The sequence below is a fragment of the Melospiza georgiana genome, chromosome 13 (genome assembly GCF_028018845.1).
Source record: "Melospiza georgiana isolate bMelGeo1 chromosome 13, bMelGeo1.pri, whole genome shotgun sequence".
Lineage (NCBI taxonomy): Eukaryota > Metazoa > Chordata > Aves > Passeriformes > Passerellidae > Melospiza > Melospiza georgiana.
In genome coordinates, this window is record NC_080442.1 from 10710997 (window position 1) to 10736275 (window position 25279).

General features: G+C 40.4%; 1 protein-coding gene across 4 annotated transcripts; it reads left to right on the top strand.

The window, feature by feature from the left end:
• The first annotated feature begins 1475 nt into the window (after nt 1-1475).
• SPPL2A (signal peptide peptidase like 2A) lies at nt 1476-25191 on the top strand. 4 transcript variants are annotated; one of them, XM_058033466.1, is made up of 17 exons: nt 1479-1622; nt 5382-5501; nt 6222-6404; nt 7173-7262; nt 10468-10601; nt 12664-12815; nt 13624-13720; nt 14230-14331; nt 14937-15018; nt 15279-15353; nt 15984-16040; nt 16198-16251; nt 16718-16817; nt 17634-17711; nt 18011-18171; nt 20271-20304; nt 24857-25191. In XM_058033466.1, exons 1-17 carry the CDS (start codon nt 1569-1571, stop codon nt 24886-24888), a joined length of 1605 nt encoding a protein of 534 aa, XP_057889449.1. In that variant the 5' UTR covers nt 1479-1568; the 3' UTR covers nt 24889-25191. The 4 variants fall into 4 exon arrangements, with proteins under 4 accessions (XP_057889451.1, XP_057889449.1, XP_057889448.1 ...); XM_058033465.1 differs by lacking the exon at nt 20271-20304 and having other exon boundaries at nt 1480-1622; XM_058033467.1 differs by lacking the exon at nt 16198-16251 and having other exon boundaries at nt 1480-1622; nt 20271-20306.
• The last annotated feature ends 88 nt before the right edge of the window (nt 25192-25279 follow it).

Here is a 25279-nt window from a genome sequence, read left to right on the forward strand (position 1 = left end):
AATCAGTATTCATTTGTCATCCAGATCTTGTTAGACTCAGTAGAAGAGATAGTAGTTGGCGTAAAGTGTCACGGTTACTCTGACAACAGCACCAGAATAGAAACACACAGATGGACAACGTACTAGCCTGTTTTTTAAATACCAGTTCTGCATAGAATATTAATTATTAGCTGTGTCCTGGTGTGCCATTATCTGTTTAACTGTTTAAGCACATGAAATTGTTAGACACACTTTTGCAAGTCAGCAATTCTACAAGATGCACAAGCCTGTTCTGTTGCTGATATAATGATGAATTGCAGATTGTCACTGAGTGAAATAAAAAGCCTGTCTGTTACCATCAAAATATCAGTACTGATCATTACACTACTTATGTACAGGTATGTAAACATTACTCAGTTTTTGCAGCAACAGAACAGTTTCTTGACAATTTGCCATAATGCAGTGGGGAACGTTCTCTGGAGATGTTCCATATGCCTTTGTCCTTAAATGCAGAGAGAGGGGAAAAACCATGCGCGCAGGGATCTCCTTCCTCAGTCGTAATAACTAATAAACACTTTGTTTGTGAGGAACTCAAAACTGAGTTACCCACTCAAGGCTTTGATTTACTGATGCTGAAGTTGACCTCAACTCTCCTACTCTCACGTCTCCCTTTCCCTCACACCTCGGCCGTCTCAGTCACAGCCACATTCCCTTCTTCCTACAACAATCTTTCTCGTCTTCACCCTTTCCTCCTCCCTGTGCTGGCTCTTGGGCAGGGGAAGGGGAAGGGGCAGGGGGCGGACCGCGGAACCAGGGCTGGAAAACCTCCATGAAAAAAGGGATCTTGGGCAACTTCCTTCGCTGGTAAATCACGGAGCTGCTTCAGCCCATCTCCTTCCTGGAAATCCCTGCTGGTTCCTACATCTGATGCATCACAGCCCTTTTAATACTTTCGAAACCTGGAAGACATCTCTGAAATGCGCTTGTTGGGTTGTTGGATTTTTGGTTTTGTTTGTTTGTTTGTTTGTTTGGTTCTTTAAGAGCAAACAACGCAACTTCCTCAGTCTTGTGTTATAGGTCACACTGTTCTGTTTCTCATGCTCGTTGCACTCACGTACGACACCCTGCTATCCTCACCACACCACTCCCGCGAGGCGAAGCACTCGGGTTGCTTTGTGCGGGGAGACGTGAGGCAAACGCGGCCGTTTCCTGTTACTGTAGGGGCTCTGAGGAGTTTCAGTGAGCCCCTCAGTGCCTGCAACACTGGGAGCTGCTGGGCGGATACCGCTGACAGCCACGGAGCCCTGCGGACCGCAGCGAGCGAACGCACTCGGTGTGGGCACCGAGGCACACACGGACACCGGGGGCGGGACGCGCTGCCCCGAGCCCGCCCGGCTCCCGCAGCGCCGCCCCGCCCGCAGCACCGCCCCCACCCGCCGTGCCCGCGGCGTCCCGGGCCCGGCCGGCAGCGGCGGCCGCCGAGGACGGAACAGGAAGTGGCGCCGCGCCGGGAGCCGGTGAAAGGCTCGGCGGGGGCGTGCGGAGCCCGAGCCCAGGGAGGCCCCTCCCCGAGCAGCCGGCGGAGGACGATGGGGGCGGCCGGGCTGCCGTGGGCCGCGCTGTGGGCCCTGCTGCTCCCGCTGGTAAGGACGGACGCGGGCCCGCGCTGCCGCGCCGGCCGGGCCCGAGCGGCGCCGCTGGGGCCGGCGCTGGCGGATGGCGCTGCTGTCGCTGCTGTTCGCTGCCGGCCCAGGGGCTCTCTGGGCTCGCCTTCTCCCCCGGGCTCGTTCCCGGGAGCTCGCCGGCCGCGGCGGGCAGGGCCCGCGCAGCTCCCTTCTCCCGCGGCTCGGCCGGGCTGGGCTGGGCTGGGCTCCCCCTGCCCCCGAGCTCCTCGGGGTCGGGCCGGAGTGTGGCCCGGGGGCTTTGGGCCTCCTGGGCGCGCCTCGGGCGAGGCCTCTCGGTTCCCCCCACCGGGCCCGGGGAGCTCAGGCCGGGCCAGCTCCGGTCACGCCTTGGGAGCTGAGATAACAAATCTCACGGGTGCCTTCGTGGATAAACACGGTGTTTAAATTCGGATGCGGGGAAGGGGGAAGCTCCTCGTGTGTGCGCGTGTGTATCCTGACTTTTATCTCGTTCAGCTTCAGTTTTGGTTTCGGTGTGGCACACATTCGCAGCCTCTCCCTCTCCACAGTTGTACATTGCCGTGGAAATCTGGCTGACCACCTTCTGCCAAATGAGGTAGTGAAATGGGGAAGCCAGAAACCTCCATAATCTGCTTAGGCAGTATAAAGGACATGTATGCATTAAATGCTGTTCCATAAAATTGTTTTCTTGTTTGGTTTTGGGGGTTTTTTTACTTAATTTTAACAGAATTTATCTTGTTTTAGTAAGACAGGATGCAGAATACTTCTTTCCTGTGTAGGAAGTCCCCACTGGTTATGCTCAGCAACAGGTGCCCAGCAGTCTCTTAGTACCTTGGGAATGCCTGTGGGGGCAGTAACTTGTCTCCCTGGCTTTTCCTGAGTCCCACGTAGCTGTCACTGGCGTGTTGGGGTTTGGCTTTGCCCTTTACCCCAATGGTTTGCTGCTGCTGACAAGGCAGCAAAGGGCTTCTGCCCTCTTATAAGAGTCCAGGCCGTGTCCTGCCTCCTTCTTTACTCTGCAGATGCAGTTGTAGCAGTGGTGAGCATTGGACCCGGTCATTCTGCCTCAGGAGCAGTATATTGACATGAAGAGTGTGGGGAGTTGGGTTTGGGGAAGGGTCACTGCTGCTCTCTGGGCGTGGGCTCCTGTTCTCCTTGGTCACAGTGCCTGGAGGGAGGGAGAAGGGCTGTTTTGTGTGTGTCACAGGGCCACTGTCAGCACAACAACAAAATCATGGTTGTTCTGTTCATGGCTATTCCCCCCCCCCGCCTTTTTATGTTTCTGTGGGTTTTATGTTGTCACTTGCTACATACAGATTACCTTCTCCCTAGTCTGTACCTGTGAGTTTCTGTATGGGTTATTTAGGTACTAATTGTGATGGATGTTGTAAGCATAAGGCTTGGTTTGGTCTCTGTGTCTCCTGGTTCATCTGATTTCCTGTATTCTGTGTGGTGCAGTTACTGGGACACTCAGCAGTCAGCCCAGGGTTATATCCCTGCAGTGACTGGGACACCTTTGGAAAATTAGCAATTAAGAGACAGAAAGAGACTTCTTCTCTATCAAAGATAAGGAATTATACAACAAAAATTTAAAGGTGATAAGGGAAGGAAATATGATGAGAGAACTACCTGTCAGAAATAGGAAGCAATTTGTTTGGAAGTTATTGGGAATTGTCTGAACCTGAAGGCAAAGGAGATGGTGATGCCCCTTAAGGACAGCTGTCATGCCTCTTCTCCATTGGAATGCTTTTATGCCAGAACAAATCAGCCTAGGGAAGCAGGTTGATCTTTTCAAGAGATGTTTTTGTGATCACACATTTAGTTTTGTTCTTAAGTAACAAAATTGAAAATGTGCTTGGTGAAAAATGTGTGTATACTGAGAATAGGATTTGTTCAGTGGCACAGCTGACTGCAAGGTCACCTACCCAAACCTAGCCCTTGTCTGTTGTGAAAGGACACTGAAACCATTAGAAAGTAACAGGACTTTAGCTGGATGCAAGAGGATTTCCCTGGAGATGTTCCAAGCGAGGCATATCATGTGGTGTTTCTTTTAATTTTTAACTCCTCAATGCTGTCTCTGGAGCTCAGCATGAGTAGGTGTGGCTGCACGTCATGCTCAGGTCCTGCCTCTCTCCACCTGATGAGGATGAATTGTGTGCCCTGATTAATCCCCAGAGCAGGGAAGCTTGCCAAACAAAACATGCATATCATGTAAGCAAGTAATCACTCCTTCTACGTGAATTTATCTTGTGTAGTGTTAACACTTGATTTCCTGGAACCCAGAAAACACTTCTTATTCTATTTGGTGAAGCAGAAAGAGCTTTTAATGGATGTAAACCTCTGGGGCTTGCACCTGTTAGAAGTCTTTACTGCTTTTAATTCACCATTAGCTTGTACTTCTAGGTGAATGCATTTAAGAGGGCAGCTTGATCATTTTTGTGCTGATCATAAATCACGGACCAATTGATTTCAGCTGACAGCTGAAGAGCTGTTCTGTGTTAAACAGTTAATGTGCTCAGGCCCTTTGACACAGTTCTCCCAGCAGATGTTCGTGTGCTGAGGCCAACAGAATGGATTCCTCTGAAGAAGGGGTTTTGCTATTCAAACCAGGCAGACATAAACCTCTGAAACAATATCGTCACATGCCTTTATTTTCTCTCCAGCTCTCCCTTGCTGCAGAATACAGATCTTGTAGCTGCAGGAGAAATGCCTCTCTAGCACTGTTAATGCTTAGCATTGTGTATCTAACTGTTTGAGCTTCTCCCCCATAGCCATGCCTACTTCTAGATTAATATGTTAGTGGTTTTTCTATACACATCTGAAATTTACAGCAAGATTTTTAAGTTTTCTTTTTACTCTGATGATGCTTCTTGCTATTGAGGTCAGTTTCAAGACCAACAGTTGAAATAAGAACATCTTCCAGGTTTTTTATGGGTATACTTCTTTGAGATGCAAATAATGTTTATTTCTTTTCACTGCTTTATAGCTGTAGCTGCATCTAATCTTTAGTCTGTTCATTTATCCACTTAGATACCTGACTTTTATTTATTCTTGGGGAGAAGTACACATTCCTAACATTACCACGTGTTTTAAAATTCAGCTGTATTTGTAAATAAAAGGAGTCATTATGTGAGGGGCTCTAATCTTAAGAAATACCAGTATTTCCTTGACTACACAAATTCTTCTTAAGGTGGACTAGTTGGTCTCTTTGTGTTTACAATTATTTCTAAGTAACTTGACAAAAATATTTGGGGAATTGTCATATGATATATATACATATACATACATACATACATATATATATATATGTATATGTAATGCATATAATCCCCCACTTTTGTTAGTAGGGAAAATTCTAGAGTCTGTGAGGAAGGAAGACTCTAGAACTTCACCTGTTTTCCATGTACTCTTCTAATTGCTTTCCATGTAAAATTTTACACAAAAAGGCACAAGATAATCTGAAGTCATTTGCTTTGGTTTCTTGCTGGTATTCTGCTTGGTGACATGGACTGTTCATATACATAAATACACTGTATTTGCAAAGAGGATAAGCAGCATTATACAGTAACTAGGTTCTTACTAGATTTCCAACCTGCTCTCAAGCTCCCCCTCTCTCATGGAATCAGTTACTATGTAATATAATGAATTTAATAAATTTCTTTTCTACCAGGTCTTTCCCTTCATATGCTTTTTAGAAGAATGTTTGCATAACTGATGTTCTGAACTTGGTGGAACTCAGAACTCTGTGATCTCTTGCAGGTGGCTGCTGATGAGGGGATCCTGCACGCCTCTGGAAGTGGAGTGCCTTCAGTAACTAAGGATTATTGCATCATTTACAACTCCAGTTGGGTATCTCTTCCAAAAACCTTAGACAATGCTGTAAGTAGCTTGTAGTCATACTCTCTAAGAAAACTAGAATGCAGTATAAATTTGCGTCAGCTATAAATGGTCTTCAAAACTTTGAGTTAAATACGTGCTACACTGAATATTTGCTGTTTTGCTTCATGTTGTCCCCCTCAAATCACCCAAAAAAAAAAATCTATAGTGAACATCTAGAGTTGACAAAGGGAATACTCTCTCTGTGCTTAGAACTAATTTTTGTATTTGTGTTTATTTATTTATGTGTTTATATATTAATTTTATCCTGTTAATTTTTTTCCCTTTGGATGTTATCCTTATGTCTGAGTTCTGTATTTGGGAGTTAAATTTCTGTTTATTTGTTTAAAAAAATTGGTAAACTTCTGAAGCTTTTCTTATATTGGCTCATCAGTTTCATGTACTCTTTAATTGTCTTGAAAACAGGTGATTTTTCTGTGTAATCAGTTTCTCATATTTAAATTACAGTACCAACTACTGTGAAATTGCACTTAGAAATGCCCAGATTATTTCAGCTCTATGCTGCTTCAAGTGTTCCTCACTATTGCAGGCTGCAGAAACTGCTGCTGTGATTTTATATTCCTGAATTATTCTTTTCTGTTGCACCTCTTCCTGGCGAATCTCCAGTTAAGGAGCATAGCAATGTAGTCCTCTGGATGAATTTGTTTGTAATATCAAATTTCCTACTTTAATCACATTCCTTTTGTCCCTCTTTCTCTGCAGACTTTCAGGGCTCTGGAAAACCTGACTTCTACAGTCCTCTGCAGTTCAGCTGAAGTTCCTTCTGGCTCAATGAAAGACAAAGCAGTTGTAGTGATGAGAGGAAACTGCACTTTCTTGGAGAAAGCAAGAATTGCACAAAGCTTGGGTGCTAAAATGCTTCTGATTGCCAGTAAATCTAGGCTGGTAAGTGACAACAAGCAGTTTTCTTCTCTGCTGAAACAGTGTCTTGTTTTGGTGCCATGCAGTGTTGTGCGGGGTAAGCTGAGAGAAGCCCCAAAAGCAGAGGAGCCTGAGCACGTGTGGGATTGCAGCACAGTCATTTACCCTCCCCACAGAGCTGTGCTGCCTGGGTCTGCAGTGCTGGCTTAAATCAGCTCACAGGAGCTGCAGAGCTGGATTTTTAAATGCTCCTTGTAGCTTCAAACATGTTTCTGAATGCAAATACTTGTCTTTATCATTCCCTAATTTAGTGCATTCTGAACTCCATGTAAACTTAGGTGATCCTGTTTTGTAGATGTGTGTAGTTAAAATAAGCTAGGGAAATGTAATCCAAAACTGGAAATCAAAAAAGGTCTTGTGAGGTCTCATTGCTTTTTTGTTCTCCATTGCAGCTGCAAAATGTATGTACAGATATGTACAGTTCATGAATTTGTGTGATCATCACCAAAAGTTCATCTTGTTTTAGAAGTGTAGAAATTAAAACCAGTTTTGATTATCCCTTGTAATACTATAAAAACACAACAGCAGTATGAATCCAGATGCGTTGCTATTATCACCTGTTTGATTTAAGTACATCTGTCTTTTTTAATCTTTGCAAAGGGTGATGAATGAGCTTTTTGGTTTTTACCTTCCTACAAATACACTGAAATTGAAAGAATAATCTGCTTTTAGGGATCTAACCTACTTTGTAAATAGGCTCAACATACTTACCACTTACACTTTCTCTTTTAGTCTGCTATTTCGGATAACAAGACTGATTTTGAAGATGTGACTATTCCAATTGCTCTCATAAGATACAATGACATAGTAGATATGCAGCTGGTAAGTAACAGAACTTCAGCATGTTATGGTTGTATAAACTTAGGTATTTGACCAAATAGTTTAGTGTCAGGTCTGGATGTCTGCCTGATTTCAATGTGCTCAGATGCTGCTTTCATTCCTAACAGAGGATGGACATATAGCTGTGAAAGTACTGGTCTTCCTAATTAGGTGAACAAGAGAGATTGATTGATTAGAACACTGAGAATGGGAAACACAATACCTGACTGGAAATGGGGAACTTTAAAAGTTTCCTGCTGTACAAGATAAGCTGTCTTCCAGTAGACATGGATACAGCTGCAGGTGCCTGACACACATGAAGAGCTGTAGCCTGAGAGTGCAGAAGTTCTTTAGTGCAGAAGCTACAACAGCTGAGCTTGTAGCTGCTGGCACCAGAGCTTTCAGGCAAGCAGCACCTGGGCAGGTTGGATCTTGAGGAAAGACAGAGTTTTTTGCCTTTGCCAGATGCTGTATAATGTGACAGCATTAGCTGAAGAGTGGTTAGGCTGTGTAGTTTGAGTTTCTGCTGGTGAGGTGCCAAATGCCTGTTATTAAAATACAGCATTTGTGCTATCTCCTACACTTTATAGGCAGGAGAGTTTGTTTTTGGAGTATTTGGAGTTTATTTTCCTTGGCATGTAATATTAGGATAACAAAACATTGCACAGGGTTTTAAGGAAAACAGTATATTTTCATCAGTGTGGCTTTTTCTGTTGTTATTATATTGTTGTTTTGAGTTTTTTATTTAGTCTTGAATAGTTTTGCTGAGCAGGAGTTGTGTTGCATGTTTTTCTGGGGATAGCAGAGGCTAGCACTGTGTAGTCTTAGCTTCTTGAGTTGAATTTGCAAGCTCACTTCACCATTTCTGCTCTTAACCTTCAGAGCTGCCATGGGAGGTTGTCTTAGGTGAGTATGCAAGCTGGAACTGCCTGATGGGCAGGACTTTGGCTGTTTGCTGCCGTCACTGCAGATAGGCACTGGCATGACTGAAGGTTTGTGCTGTCTCCAGACTGCCACAGCCTTGATAAGTGCTCCAGCTGGGTTCAGGCTGTCCTCTGTCTTCAGATTTGTTTCTTCAGTCAGATAGGTGTTGTTTGCTTGCTGGAGTGATTTTAGGATGCCCTCCTAACATGAAAGGGAACTAGAGCAGGTTAGGTCTGGGTCTTCTCTGCACTTCTTTATTGCCCAGTTATGCTTGGAGTGCTGTGATGTGGAATCACTTCTGTACAGCTGGGGTAACTCAGCAAAGCACCTCTGCTGTAGGTTGGTGTGCCAGGTGATGTCTCCCACTGCTGCTGAATCAAATAATTCATTTTTGTCTTAGAATAAGACTGCCTTCATAAAAGTAGTGAGGAACACAGCCTAGACTACAAGTGATCTTTCCTGGTTCTGCTCTGCTTTTTTGCCAAAGCCTTCTGTCCTGTCACTGGCAGCTGTTATTTTTAATGATATGCACTGTTTGGAATCCAGCAGCCATTGTACACTTCCAACTACAGTTGTATTTCTTGTTTAACTCTCTTTAAAGCTTCCAGCTTCCTCCTTTTTTTTAGAAGAGAGAGACAACACCAGTCTGAGGGAAGTAGTTTGTATAAGCATTCTTTTTACTTGACAAGTAAATCATCTCTGTTAGCCTTCTTCACCCTTAGAGCCAAGTCTGTTAAGAGTTTTGATAGCAATAGCAGAGTGTTACAAAGCTTTTAGTCAGTGCACAGCTCTCTTGCAGGTTTGTTACCTGATGCAGTCTGTTTCATTCTAGTGCTCCCTGTGGTGGAAGTTGAGATTTAGGAAGTTTTTAGTGAAGAGAGGAACAATAGGAGCAAAAGGAAACAATTGCCCTAGATTCTAATGTGAATTATACTTTGTAAGATTTATGAAACTTCAGGGAAAAAGTGGATTAAGATATATTGGAATGGAATACTAAAAATGTATAAGCCTCTTAGGATTTTTAGCCTCTTTTTGATTCTTTGTGGTGTGTGTTTGGACTTTTGTGTGTATGTGGTTTGTTTTTTTGTTTGGCTTTTTTTACATAGAGGATGCTGTAATTTGAATAGGTTTTTTTTCCTTTAATGTTATGTTCCACCTCATACAACTACAGTGTTTCACTAGAATTTAATTTTATTCCTTGTTTTCTGAACTTCCATAACTTCAGGCAAAAGGAATGATTCTGACTTCTTTAGCCTGCAGAAAGGTTATTATCTGTAATTAGAAAATTTAGATGTTGAAATGATTCAGCTTTCTTCATCTGTGGCCACTGTATTCCATTCTACCACTGGCCTTCCCATTCAGCCTTTTTAGTGCCAGTTTGATCTTTCTGAAGCCAAACCTGTCTGGCATGTATTCTCCCTCTTGCTTTTATCTCACATGCAGACTGTAAACAAATCTGGGGTTTTTTTCTGCATCTCTGAAGTCTGTTCTCACTGCACAATTACTTTAGATGTCTGGACTTACTTTGACTGCAACAGCAAACTTGTCTTCCCTACTACTTTCCATTTCCTGTCAAATTATCATCCTTTTTTTATTTTTTAAATCTCACCTTTCAGTTAAATGGAAGCACCTTGGGTTTGCTTTCAGGATTTTTGTACGATTCAGTACCAGTTACATCTCCGTGTTCTCTCCCATTTTCTTTTGTGTACTTCAGCTGATTGGTCTTTTTCCTTAGCTCTTAAATTTTTAAAATAGTGTGAAATTGCTTTCTTTTCTTTTGAATCCATCTCAACACATGTTTGTGTTAAGCTGTTGGTGAATAACTTCCTGCCACCTCGAGCTGTCACTGGTGTTCTGTCTGAAGCCTCTTGTCAGGCTCTGAACTGGGTTCTGTGGGTTTGAGAGCCAGAGGTAGATCTGCTGGTACCCCAGTGGAACTGTGAGTGGTGTTTCAAGGTGTGCTTTCCTGCAGAGCAGATGTCTTCAGTAGCACTTGGTGTATTTTGGGGAGGTGTTTGGGTTAGAGGCACAACTTCTGAGAAGTGTGGGAAGAATGCAAAGAGGTTCCATTTTCTCTTGTGGTATCTCTGGATTTGCACAGTAATAGATTTGTTTCCAAACCTGACCACCCTGAAAGGCAGCATGGGAAACATTGTGCAGCGAGTTAAAAACTTCCTCTCAGCATTGTGTAGATTAAGAGTAGGCAATCATGATGTACATCTTGTTGGAAAATAAGCAATATAATTTCTTCCCCTTATGAACCAACATGTGTGTTATATTTCAGGTGCTTGGAAATGAAGTTAATGTGACTCTGTATTCACCACCTTTGCCAGAGTTTGACTACAGTATGGTTGTCATCTTCCTAATTGCTGTGTTTACAGTGGCACTGGGAGGCTACTGGAGTGGAGTAGCAGAACTGTAAGTTGGTTAAATGGAAGTGCTTAAATTACATGGACTGCAGAGCTTGTGAAAGCTGTCACTATGATCAGTGAAAAATTATTTTCTTTTAGGTTGTTAGTTAAAAAATTAGGAGACCTAAGTGCAATTAGCTGCTTTGTCATTAAATGTTTGAGCACTGTAACCTTTGAAAAATCACCAGAGGACTTTGAGGAACCTCAAGCATAGATTGTAAAAATTCCTGAGGGATAATGCAGCTCTTGGGAAGAGGCATGAGTAAACATTTTGACAAATTACCAAACACTCTGTAACTAATATTATAATTCTCCAATATTCACAATAGAAATTAGGTAATTTTAGTTACACTTTCAAGTGCAGTGATTCAGGAGGTAAATACATATTGTTTGTAGTGTCTGCATTGGTAGGGATCTGTTCAGCTGCTCCATCCCAGCTGGCTGTGCAGCACTGCTGTCACTGGGAGCAGTGGGAAGCACAGTTTGGGTGTCTGGCTGGCTCCAGATAAAGTCCGGCCTGGCTTATCTGCTTCAGCTTTTTATTTTATCTGCTGGAGCAGCAGAGCTGGGGCAGCAGCAGCAGCTCTAGGACTGGGCAAGGACAAGGAGGCAGCAGCAGTCCCTGAGCAGGGAGGAGGGATTGGCAGTGCACAGTGTGGCAAAGGCAGAGGAAATTGGGGGTACTGGGGGTTTCTACTCTGTGCTTGAGGGGTTCGCAGCTCTAAGTTTTTACTCTGAGGTTAAACTGGCTGTAGCTGGTCTTTGAGAGCATGGCATTATTCTGCAGTATTTCTTGGGTGGCTGTGTATGCTAAATGTGTTGCTACCTTCAGGGTCTCAGTGGTGTTCTGGTGCTTTGCTCCCCAGCACAACAAGGAGAGGATTGTATGTGATAACAACAGCTTCCTTTTTCCCACAGTTATGCAAATGAGCTGTTTTAAAGAGATTAAAGAAGTAGGAGGAGGGGAGGTGTGTGTGTTTCTTTTTTTAAAGGTTGGATCTGATTATGCTTCTTTTTCACCCTGCAGTGCTGCAGGGTGTGGCTGTACTGAATGCTAAAATAACAAAATGTGGTGCTGTCTCCCATATTAAAAATACCTAGATGTAATTTATTAAACTAGTTAAAATGCTCTTTCATAAATCTGGGGCAAGCTTTTTTTTTTTTAAAAAAAAGCTGCTTATTCAAAGCATGTCTTCTGAGAAGGTGATTCATCTAACAAGGTGCCTTGCTCCTGTGGGTTGCTCTCTTTTGAAGGTAGCTGTTTCAGTGCTGAATTCAGCATTTGGCAGGTAGGTCTTGGGATTCCTCAGGAGCACACTATCTGATGGGCAATTTGCACCACGTCTGTACTAAAGGGTAGAAGGGCTCTCTGCTCAAAGAACAAACACAGCAATTTAAGTCTCCTTATTTTGCATGGTGAAGTGTAAATATGAAGTATGCACAGGAATCTTACTCCCAGTGAAAAATCCCCAGTTATACCACCTCTCTTTCACTTACTCTGTAATTATGAGGTGTAAGAGTAAAAGAACTAGTACTTAGCACGTTTCATTCTCTAACATAAATGGGTTTTGCAGACACTTAATGTCTAGATGAGGTTTTAAGAGTGTGCAATACCTCTGGTTTTGACTTATTGTAGACATATTTGTCAGATTCTCCACATTTAGCCCAATAAATTTTCTAATCAGAGGTGATGCACTAATTGAACTCAGTGTGTGCATCCTGAAAAGCAGTTTAAGAGTGCAGTACTACTTTTCTTCACGTGGGTCAGGTTTTTGGTTGGGGATGCTCCCTTAAAGTTGGCAATTACCACACCATTGGAAAGGAGCACAGTTAAGAATCTTTTCTTTGTGATCTGTGCTAGGTTGGAGGTGCTTATCTTTCTTAAAAATGGAGAGAAATTCAAACAAGAACCATACAGTTTTCTCTGGGTTTAAGTCTAATGATAACGTGTGGGACTAAACTGAAACCTTGTCAGTCTAAATGTTCTATAACCATCAATTCTGGTTGTAGCAAGACATTTTCATAATCTGTCATCTGAGGTAAATGTGTTTGTTGTTTTCTTTAAACAGCGAGAATCTGAAAGCAGTAGCAAGTCCAGGGGAGAGAGAGACACGATGGAAAAAGGAAGAAAATGTTACTTTCACCCCTGTAACAGTTATCTTGTTTGTTGTCATCTGTTGTGTCATGCTGGTCTTACTTTATTTCTTCTACAAATGGTTAGGTAAGAAACAATAAATAATCTCATTTGACTTACTTTTGTACATGATATTATGAAGTGTTTAAGTCTAAAAAGCTCGATTTCTAAACTAAAATGAATATAACTTTTTAAATTATTCTCTCCATGCATGAGTTCAGGGTTGAAAGGATGCAGTTGCTACTTAAAGGAAAGGTTTCTTCAGCTGTCTTTCAAAGACTGCCTTGACAGTGCTTGTTCTGAATGAGGTCATGTGGGAGAGAGGTGACTAATGATGAGCAAAAAAAAAAAAGATTTATGTCAACATTCTTGGGAGGATGGCAGTCACAACCTAGTAGTGTTAAGAGTTTGCTTGATGGGAGCATTTTTTGCTAGTCGGGGTTTGGTGTTTGGTTTTAGTTTTTTGGATGGGAGCATTTTTTCTAGTTGGGGTTTGGTGTTTGGTTTTAGTTTTTTGGTGAGGATCTGGCCAGAAAGCAATTCTGACACCTCTGAGTCAAGTTTTTGCTCGATGAGAACTTTGTCATGGCAGAGACACTCAGAATTCAGCATTTTCTGTACTCAGGAGCTGGCTGTGGTCTCCAATGACTGTTGAGCACTGCTCTAACTGTTAGCAGTTTATAGTATGGAATTATAGAATCCTCAAGGTTGAGAGAGACATGGAAGATCATCCAGTCCAACTGTCTACTCAGTACTGTCACTGTAACCCTTAAACCACATCACCCAGTGCCAGTCAGACACCTCCTAAACACAAAATATCACATGTATGTTACTGTGTTTATTTGCTGTTTTCTATTTTTTGGCCCTGATTCCTGTCTTCATTGTTTTGATTTAGTTTATGTCATAATATCAGTCTTCTGCCTGGCATCTGCAATGAGCCTGTACAACTGTCTTGCAGCATTAATAGGAGAGATCCCATTTGGGCAGTGCAGGTATTGTGCACTTTTAACTTATTAAAAATGACAGGCTTCCTCTGGGTATTTTCTGGTTGCTACTCAAGGCAGCATGGAAATACAAGAAGAGTTTGATGAATTGTTTCCTGTATGGTTTTAGTGTGTGGGATAGTTACAAAAGAAAATTACAAGTTGCTTTAATAAATATTAAAGGTATATGTAGCATAATCAACAGTTAAAGTAGTTGTAGATTTGCTGCATTACCTTTATTTGAAAGCATTCTGTAGTAAAATTTGAAAAACTCTGGTTGGCTGTCTGAGCTTGGTTTCACAAAATTCTGGTTGCCTGTCATGTGTGCTTATTGTGTTCATCAAGGGGCTCTGTAAGGGGAGGATCCTGCACATTTGACCCTGTTTGGAGCAAGTACTGTGCTACAGGCAGCAGAGGAGTTGGGTTGAGAACACCTTGTCAGCTTAAGGATGTATGATAGCAGGCATGTGTCTTGGCTGTTGCAGGCCTTCTCTTTTAATTCAATTATTTTCTTTTAGGATTACATGTTTCAGCAAAACCATTGAAGTGAGGCTTATTTTCCTTGCTATATTCTGCATAGCAGCAGCTGTTGTCTGGGCAGTATTTCGAAATGAAGACAGGTAAGTGGTGCATTCTACCTTAAGAGTAAGGTGAATAATTGGTGTTAATGAACTTCCCAGCATACAGCTAATCCTGGAGTGCAGCACCTTTCTAAACTCCAGTGCCAATTTCAAAAAAAGTCATGAAGGTATTTTGAAGCTTAACGAGCATGGGAGTAATAGAGAACAAAGCAATGCAAATGAGCTGTGTGGTAATTTGAAGTTATAAAAAAACTATGAAGATGAGGAAGAACTAGCTTGATTGCTAATGATTGCCACAGAAGAGGTGCAGAATAAATAGCACAGGGAATAGCTCTGCTCAGCTGTAGCTACAACATCCCTGTGTTACCAACAGTGTTCCCAGCACAAATCCAAAACAGCCCTTACCAGCTATTGTGAAGAAAATTATCTATCCCAGCCATTACCAGCACAGTTACCTGTTTATGATCAGAGGTTGTATAAATTGACCATCTTGAAACTAGGACTTTTGTGGTTTTGGTAGCAGTAATTCTGAAAAACTAATTAACTTCTTCCTTTCTGAGAAATTTTCCTTGCTATCTCCAGAAAAATCTAGATTCCAGCAGCAGTTTGAACAACCTGTAAAAATTTTTTGCATTTTTTTTCAGGTGGGCTTGGATTTTGCAAGATATTTTGGGAGTTGCTTTCTGCCTAAACTTCATTAAAACACTGAAGATGCCCAACTTTAAGGTACTGTAAGTTGCTTAACTTAAGATAATATTCTACTGCCATGAACCTGCAAGTTTACTATCAGGAAGTACTGTCTTTTCAATATGCAAGAAATATGTTAAAAAACATAAACTATACAATTTTTAATAATTATTAAAGAAATGAATCCTGTTCTAAATGTTATGCCAGATTAAAATACATGGTACTGCAATGGTTCCAGAATCTAGCTGTGTGATACTTGAAAACCTACAGTGATATTTTCTTCTCTTTTTTTTTGCCAGTCCTGTGTAATACTTCTAGGCCTCCTCCTTCTATATGATGTGTTTTTTGTCTTCATAACACCATTTATCACAAAGGTATGTCTGTGAATTTACTGTAAGAACAAAAATGTCTGCTCATTGGGAGAATATTTTTGTTTAACAGGTCAGTGTGTGCAGTGTTCAAGGTGAAAAAGCTGATTTCTAGTTTTCCCATGTAAGACAACAGCGGCCTAAATTTTTATGGCAATCACATGGTCAAAAGTAAACCATTCCCACTTCATGTGAGGGATAGTGTGATCATGAGAAATTACTGCCCTCCAGTTTTTGTCCTTCTTTTGCTTTAAACACCCATTTATTGGAATATGCTCTAGTACTTTCTGCAGTGATCACTTGCAGTGTGGTATGAACTGTGTGCAAGTGTAACCTGCTTTTATTTTGAAGCTGAAAGCTCATGGCAGAAAAAGCTGACATGTTTTTATCTAAAATTCCAGCTACATCTAGTGGACTTGTTGTTTGGGGTTTTTTTAACATTATTTTAGGCTGGACTACATGTTTTTATTGTCAAACAATGCAGTATAATACTGTACAATACCAGGGCATTCCCTTTGATATTCAGGATTTTTCCAATCCTGAATTGTAAGTGGAGGTACAAGCAGCTTTTGTCAATGTAGTATGAAAATTTTGGTTCATTAAACCACTAATTTTGAAAAATAACTTTAATTTCAGAATGGGGCAAGTATAATGGTTGAAGTTGCAGCTGGTCCCTTTGGAAACAGTGAAAAGGTATGAACAGTCATTGTAATAAGTGCAGCATTAAAGTACTGACTCTGTGTAGCTAATTCATAGTGTGCTTTTCAGCATAACTTTCTCACAAAATATAGCCAGCTTCTGCTATTTTCTTATAAGTATTAAATGCCTGTTGACTTGGGTTTGATCCTAGAGTGATGGAAACTTGGTGGATGTCCCTACTGAACGCTCAGCTCCCCATGAGAAAGTAAGGATTGTATTTCAGATACTGGATTTTTAAATTATTTCCTCTGAAAAGACTGTTCTTTTGGGGAAAACCTTACTGTCCAAATTTCTCTTTAGGGCCTGGATATCATTGATCAGTATTCTATAGTTAGGTTAATAATCAAGATTTGTTACTCCTGTTACATGGTTAAATATTGTTTTAACTTTTTTTTTTCTGTGTTCATATTATTTGTAAATCTGAAATTCCAGCTTACCAGTTGCCTTAAGCTTTATCTACTTTCTATGTTGGTTTCTGGTTTTTACTTCAGGTTCTACCTATTTTGAAGTCTGCATTAACAATAAATTAATTATATTTACTGTTTATTAATGGTTTATTGTTTATTTACTGTTTATTAATAACTGTTTATTAATTCAAGCAACCAAAAATACCCAGAACACCAGAATGCTTTAGATGAGATTTATGTGGCTTCTGCAATAATGTTTTCCAGTTACCCGTGGTTATTAGAGTGCCTAGACTTGAACACTCTGCATCAACACTCTGTGACTTGCCCTTTTCATTGTTGGGTTTTGGAGACATCATTGTCCCAGGTGAGCAAATGGCTTTGGTAACTAACTTATGAATAAATATTTTGGGTTTTATTCTTAGCTGGCTTGCAGAGTTTTTTCACAGGGTAATTACTGAATCAAGTGCAGCAGTTTGCCTTGATCAATCAGTGCAGAATAGAACAAAAGCCATAGGAGAAGAAGCTCACTATGCTGTAGAATAATTAAATAGTGAAAGATTTTTCATTTTCTGTTGTACTGGATTGAGTAAACACAACTGTAGGTAAATCCAGTTGTCAGTATTAACTAAATATCACTAAAATCTCAGAAAGCAAATATTCTGTGACTTCGTAGGATTTTCATATCCTAGACTATGTAATTAGAGGTGAGGTAATGTAAAATATTTTGCCAGGTTTTTCCATCTTTCTCAGAAGAACTGAATTTGGCCGTAATTGGAGTCTTGAGCAAATTGCTTTAATCAAGAATGTGCAGACAAAATTGCTGAATGTTAAGACTGAGCATTAGAATCCTATTGAAGAAATTAAAAATAGGTTGTTACACTTCTGTATTAGAAAGCTGAAAATAGCACAATGTAATTAGGTTGCTTGAAAACCCCAAACCTCTAATTCCAAGCTTGCTTGACTCATGTTTCCATTATGTTTTTTTCTCCATTTACTGTAGAATTTCTTAGACTGGTTCTTGCCTTTACAGAAAAAATATTGGAAGAAGATAAAATACCAGAATGTGAAGTCTTACTATAAATTCTTTTATGCTGCTTTCATTTGGATAATTGGGGAGGAAAAAAATCATGACTAAACATTTCATTAATCATCTTCCTTTTTAATTTTTTTTCTCTTCAAGGCCTTCTGGTTGCCTATTGTCGAAGATTTGATGTTCAAACAAGATCATCTTCTATATACTACATTTCCTGCACAATAGGTAAATTGTGATATTTCAGCATGCTTGATCTTCATGGTAGCTTTTTTAAAATGGCAGACCTAGATGGTTTTCTTCAGGTAAGGTTCAATGTTGTCAAGAATCTCAGTAGAAACTTTTTAGTGTTCCTACTTGTACTTAAGGTGACTTCTTTATGGCAGTGAGTTGCTTGGAAATATAGAGCAACTTATTGTGTCTCTTCAGTTATATTAACAAGGAAAATACTGCTTAAAAAGAAATTGTCTTACTAATCTGAAAGTTCTCCTGTTCCTGACTGTGTGTATATGAATGTCTCTTTATAGCTTATGCTGTTGGCATGGTGCTGACTTTCATTGTTTTGGCACTGATGAAGATGGGGCAGCCTGCCCTCCTCTATCTTGTGCCATGTACACTCATCACGAGCTCCCTGGTTGCCTGGAGGCGCAAAGAGATGAAGAAGTTTTGGAAAGGAAGCAATTACCAGGTAGGCTGGAGGCCTGGAGTATTCTATTTATTCTCTTGTTAATTCCTTGGAGTATATGCTTCTCTGAGAACTTGGTGATAGATCACCTGCAACCCAGTTTTTGCAAGTTTTCCTGTGATCTTCTGGAACTAATAAGGAAAAGTAGTCTTTACTCTTAGAAAATCTTAGTCTAGTGGTTGACATGGCAGAAGAAAGCTCAAGGGAGATGAAATAGCTGCTTCAATCCTCAGGGAGGAAAAGTAATTTGTTCTATTTACTTTGAAATGTTTTCTTGTATTTTAACATTCCCCATCTATCATCTTGATGTGGTATAACATGAGTCACTGAACTAAGCATGCAGACTCCAAACTGCACTAGTTCTGTATTAGAGACAGTTCCAAAAAATTGGTGATCAACTAGAACTTGAGAAACTTTCCATGCATCACAGATGGCCTGCATTATCAGGATTGTATGGAGCATTCAGAAACAAAATAGCTGGGTTCTGTAACTGTTTCCTGTCACAGCACACACTGTGGGCACACTTGCTTGGATATTCTGTATGACCCCTTAGTTATGTCTAACACTGCCCAGGAATTGCAGTTTTTAAACTCTCACCTGTTGACGTGTGCACGTTTTCCCTCATGAGATGTGCTGTAGTAACTGGGTGTGCCAGTAACCCTTGTGAGCTGGCATTTATCATCAGACAGAGCAGTCTCAAGGTTATTCTGTGTTTTGCTTGAGACCTAAGTTCAGTATTGTTTGAATTTACCATCACCTATATCTAGGGCATGTTGAACTTGGAGCTTGGATAGTCTGTTCTGGGAAAAGGTGGGTGTCATGTTCATGGTGGATAGAAGCAGCTCCTGCTTTTTCAGCATTGGAAAATTTAAGTGGATCAGTGGAAGTCAAGAGTAATTCTTGTAAAACTACAGGCACCAGCTCCTAAAGTATTATCAGCAAAATGCTACCTTTTATTGATCTAATACACTACACCTGCTTCAGCTGGAGGTTGGCCTAGGTGTGAAATTACTCAGATTTTCAGCTTTAACTAAATACTCTGTCTTTTTGTTTACAAAATCAACTCCTCCTTTCATATGTCCAGTGAAAAAGAAATGTTCCTCTGTAGGTCAGAATGAATTTGATTCACTGTGCATTTATACATAAATTGGTCACTGTTTGCTCTTGTAAAATAAACAAAGTTACATTTATGAAGCCCAGTAACTCTGGGTTTGTTGTGGGGAAAACACTTTGCAATTTATTTTCCTCACTTGAGTTCTGAGTAAGATTGGCCTAAGTAAATTTGGCAGGTCTCCTTAGCAACAAAAATTTCTTGTACTTCTTGTAGCAAAACTCATACTTGAAAGAATTATGTTGCCATAGTAGTTATTTCATGTCCTTTCAACTGGTTTCTTGAAGGATTAAAACTACTCTGAACTTCGGCTTGTTTTGAGTTATATTACTTCATTTCTAGCAGAATTTAAAATGTTGATTTCGACCCCCCACTCCACCATCTCTGAGTTAGACTTGTCTGAGCTTGCAGTTGAGCTCTGTGTAACTTTACTAACTTCTATTTTTCTATAACTTTGTGAAGAATATATTTATTTTTTGTTCTCAGAGTATTATTGAAGTGTCACTCTTGAAAAGCTGAAGGGTTGATCTTTCTCATATGTTGTCCTTCTTATCTAAAACTGTATTTTGAACTGTCCTTACTTGACATACAAACATGCAAAAAAATCCAAGCAAACAAACAAAACCCCAAACAGCCCCAGCCCACACAGCTCCAGGGTTGAAATCCCCAGCTTTCAGTGCTCACTTTGAGGAGGAAAGATATGGAAAGGTGTCAGAAGACAATTTTTTTGCTACATCAGTGGTTGAGGCTCAGGCAGAGCTGCTCTTTGTGTAGAGGTTTGCTTTGCCCTCATGGGAGCAGAAAAACCTTGCAGAGTTGTTAGAGCAAAGTGTCCTAAGAATAGGGGTAGAAGAGCATGTAGAGTGCATCAGGTGACTAAACTTCATAATAATAGTCCATTAGTTACCTTTTTGGAGTTTGGGGTTTTTCTGACTTTTTTTTTGTTGGTTTTGTTGTATATGATTTTAATAATGGAATGAATTTTATTTAGGTATCGGACTCCTCCAGGACGCCTTTGCTACAAGGTGTGATTATGGCCTTCTTTTAATGCAACTTTATTAATTGTCTTACAGTTCCTTTTTTCTTCTTTTTCCCCTTTTGCTTCCTATTTTCAGTCTATTTTTGCATCTAGCTCTTAATTTTGTTTAAATTACTTGGTAGAAGAGGGTAGAACTGAAGACAAGATACAAATCTGTATTCACACTTAGGTGTGAATAGGGGTCACACTTAGGTCTTCTGGGGTTTTTCTTTTTTGAAGGAGTGCAGGAAAACATAATATTGAGTAGCAATGAAGCTGTAATTCCTAAGCCTGAAGGCAGGCTTTGTTTGCTTCTCTACCCTCCAGCTTCCCAAACCCTAGGGCTGTCTTCAAATATTGCAGTTGGTGTTAGTTGCTCTTCTGTTACCTGTATTGCAGTCCTTCACCTGATTTTTCTGTCACGGCATAGATGTGAAAACCTGCTTAGTGCTAAACAACAATTTTGTTGTCTTGTGTTACAACGCTGAGCATTATGAATTTGCCTTCAGTAATCATGTCTGCAGCTCTTGTGTCACCCTCCTGCTCCACAGTGTCCTCCCTGCTGTCCTGTGTGTCCCTGGGCTGGGGAGCAGGGGCTGGGGTCAGCTCCCTGCCACAGCACGTCTGGGCTGCAGCGAGCTTTGACCTTTCTTGGCAGCAGCTCCTGACTGCTAACACTGATGCCATTTATTTTTGCTGTCCACACAGCTTGCAGAGAGCAGTGCAAGCTTTCAAATTTCAGCTTCTCGTGGAATTTAAGCATTTAAATATAATCTTGAATTATAGTTGCTGGAGTTATACATCTATTTATAAAGCATAGGGTGTCTGCTCTGCAGACAGTTTAAACTGGTGAATTCTGCCTGACTGTATCTTAAATTCTCAAATAAAAAGTATTCTTCTCATTAGCTCCTTTCTTCTAAGAAAGAGTACTTTAACAATTTAAGTCTTGTTAAAAAGCCTTAATAATAAAGAAATTAGGTATAAACCAAAGATGATATTAGGAAGTGGGAGGGGTTAAGTGCAAATTAAAAGCAGATGGCCAGACTATTTTTATAACTTAGAATTCTTCTGTCCTGCTGTGCACACTCCAGTTCTTGGATAGGTTGGTTAAAATCACTTTGTTAGTTTCTGCTTTACACATATGACAAATGCTTGACTCCCCAAGATAGCTCTAAGGTCCCATAATTCATAGCTGAGGTAATTTCTGTTTCTGCATAATGATGCAGTCTTAAATTCTAGTTATGTTCAGTGTGGCTCTTTTATGGTGTAGTCTTGAGCTGTAAAGAGTTGCTGCACAGAAAACATTTTAACTATTCACTGAAGTGCAGAGATATCTTGAAAGAGTAATGTACTTACTTTCCTGCCATCTAACTGGCAGTATTGCTGCTGTGAAGTGTAAAATAATTCTGGATTGCTTATACTGCTCATGGATGCTTTCATGATAAATTAATTTCATACTTATTTTGAGAGTTATTGATTTAATTTTAGAATACTGGGTTTTGTATCAGTGCAATCTTTGAAATAATTTTAGCAAAATCATGGAAAATCTAGTGGCCTAAGGCAACTCTGAAGTCTTCTACATGGAGAGTAGTCTTGAAACTTGTTGGAGTTTGTCAGTTTGAAGTGTTTAGCACTTCTTATCTGACTTTGAAGTAATAAATCAACAGATTTGTCACTGGCATGTTATACAGCATGCACCTGCTATTTAGTAAGTTTTATAATCACTTCTTTAGATTCTTGAAAATTCATCATAACTGGGAGTTGTTAAGAATTCCATGAATGCAACATTATTGCCATGAATCTTGAAAGCAACTGTGTGCATAGGTACTGTGTGCTCTTGCAGGGAGAGACTTGTACTGCCATTTCTAGTTTGGCTCTGTGGAAGTGGATTTTTGGGGGGTGAGTTTGCTGGTTTTAGTTTTTAATGATTCACCATGTTAGTAGATAGGTTAAACAAAAATGGTTTTGTTGCAAAGCTGTCTTAACACCTCCCCCTTAAAAACTGTCAGAAATTCAGATGTGAGAGCAAAGCTTCTAAGTCTCCTCCACTTTAGAGATGTTCATGAGCTCTCCACAATGTACAATCAGATTGCTTTGCCTCATTCTTAGCTTAAAACAGCAGCTTTGCCCAGGAGTGTAGCCAGGTGCCTCCATCCTGCAGCTGGGTATTGTGAAGATTCCTGCAGCTTCTTCTGAGGCTTTGAGGAAGGGGCTGTCCTGAGAGCATCCACAGTGGAGACACCTGAGTGGACAAAGCTGCTCAAATGCCACCTTGTGCTTTTAGAGAGGTGCCTGTTGTCCCCAGCTTGAAGTTGTGGGCTGTCCTTCTGTGTGGAGGGAAGATTAAAAGTGGGGTGGAGTGGCTTTTTTAGCCTTGAAACATTTATAGAAAAGACACCCCCCTCCCCTCTCCAACACCTTTAGAGTTTTACAAGGCATTTGGTTTTAAATTTTAACTTCAAAATTTGATTATTAAGTGGAGATTTAGATACAGGTGCTATCACCAGCATTTGTACAAAAAAAGAACATTTTTACTGCTTAGTGTTGTAGACTAGCAGAAGAATGTTTGACTTTGGAATACACTGAATTATTGCAAGTATTTTTACCTCTTATTTCTAGAAGCATCTTGTCAATTGCATAGGAGAAGAGTGTACAAAAATGCTTAGCAAGATTACTTTCTCTATGCCAGCCATTAGATGATCCTCCCTAGGCTGAAGGGAGATATATGGCATGACTTGATGTAATATGGTACTGTGGGGAGAGGTTGTTCTTGTTTTATCCTGGAAATGAATACTTTAATCCTCATTCAAAGGGATGGTTTGAGTTCTGTAATTGTAGGGAGTGTTTTGATTTTGGTGACTTTTGATGTGGATTTTGGGTCAATGTAGAGGAAAATTCTGGATCTACTGAAATAAATGCAAGATTGTCATTAGCACAAGAGCTGGGCATTCACTGCTGGACTGAGTGTGTGCTGCTGCTCTAACTCAGTCCTTAAGCCTATTGGCAAGACTGTGCCTGCCTTAGTTCTTACTGTCATTATTCTGGAACGTGAAGGGAGGGTTGTGAACGGCCTTTTCTGGTCTTAGATGGATATTGTGGCCACTGGGCTCTCCTAAACATTCCCCAATCCCACTGACTTCTTTTTTGGAACTGTCATCTTGGTTTAACTGCACAGCATGCTGGTGTGGCTGGACTGTGAAACAGCTTATTTAGGCAAAAGTGCTTTTGATAAGGTATGTTTGTGTACTTTCCATGAAACAATTCTGGTGGCATAAAAGAAGGAATGGCACAGAGCTGGGTCATAACTAGAGGAGAAAAGTTAATGGAACAAGTCTTTTTACCCTGTACATAGAATTATACCACACTAAGTGTGTACAACACAGCAGTCTCAGAGCCTGCCTTTGTCCTGGCAAGGATTCTGAGCAGGTGCTAGTAAGACAAGAAAATAATTGTATGGAAATCTGCCTACCTTAGATCAGAACCCACACAGTGAGCAGCTGTTGCACAGAAAGACAGGCAGGATATGCCACTATGGAAGAACAGAAGTAGGGTTTTCTACCTTTTGATGCTTAAAGCATTATCTATTGTCCTAGTAATCCTGCCACTCTGGGTATGACCTCCTTGGGACATTTTGTTTTTTCAGCCTTAGTTGTACTATTCTGTGTCTTCTGTCTCTGGCTGTCAGCTACCCAAACTGTGCAGTTCTTGGCCCCTTGTTAATTATGCTCAGTTCTGAAGCCCTCAAACTGATGGGCTCAGTTTGTCACACTAACAAATTGTGTGTATTACCTCTGTCATTCATTCAATGCCTTGTCCCAGGAGAAAAAACAGAACCTTCATTGCCTCCAGCAGTACAACAGTGGATAGGGAAACAGGATAGGGAAACAGGCTGCTTTTTAGTCAGGGCAACTACAAATTTGGTTTGAGTTATTCAGGCAATCCAATCAGTTACATCAATGCCAAGTAGAATCAGTCCATTTAATAATCTAGTTTGGATTCTCTCCTAAAGCAGGACTTTAGTTCCATTTCCTTTATCCTTTCTGAAATAAAAGGAAAATTTACAAAGAAATGTGACACTACAGTTAGTTTTGACTAAGTGTAATATAGGTAGCCTTTACAGCCATGACAAGAGAGAGTCTTTTCTGATCAAGCTATTGCTTGAATTAAATTCTGTAAATGTCAGGTAAGATCCTAGAGTTTACTTCCAGTTTTGCAAGCCATATCTTTGAAAAATTTGCTTAACCCCAATTGTTTTTTGTTCTCTGTATTTAATAATTGAGATACTTCTGACTCACAAGTTCATTTTCTTGTAGAGGACTCGGGTCCTTGGTTGGAGACTCCTTTTGTAGTGGAAAGCATTAGCTAATACAGCTTTGATTATTTGGCTTAAATACTCTTCTGATCTATAAAGGACTTCCTAAATGTACGCTGCTAAAATGCACTCTAACACATGTTTAATTATATTTCTCTTAGCTAACAAATACTTTAGATCAATGAGGTAAAGCAGTATTTCTTTATAAAGAGCCATCTCTTTTTCCTTTTTTTTTCCCCTTTTTTAGATGATGGAACACCTGGATTACACAGGAAATGAAGAAAGCACAGCATCAGCCACTGAACAGCCTGGAGGACAATAATATGTGGGATATCCTGAATTAAAATAGCATTTGAATTTTTGACAGCTGAATTACAGTAAATTTGGTGAATTTTACAATAGAGTGTTTCCCACTCTGTGTAAAAGGGTTTTTTATTCCTGCACCTATATTTTTATGGAAAATACTGTTAATAACATAAAAGTAATCAAAATAGAGTTGCATTTTTACAGCCAAACCATAGCTAGTAAAACCGTGCCTTATTTCAATTTAAATAAAAGGATATTTTCTATGCAATTTTCCAACTGTGTTTCTATACAGTATATTTTTATAAAAGTTGCTTGCCCATATCATCATAAGTGAAATGTTCTTTTAAAGTTTTGATTAAAACTA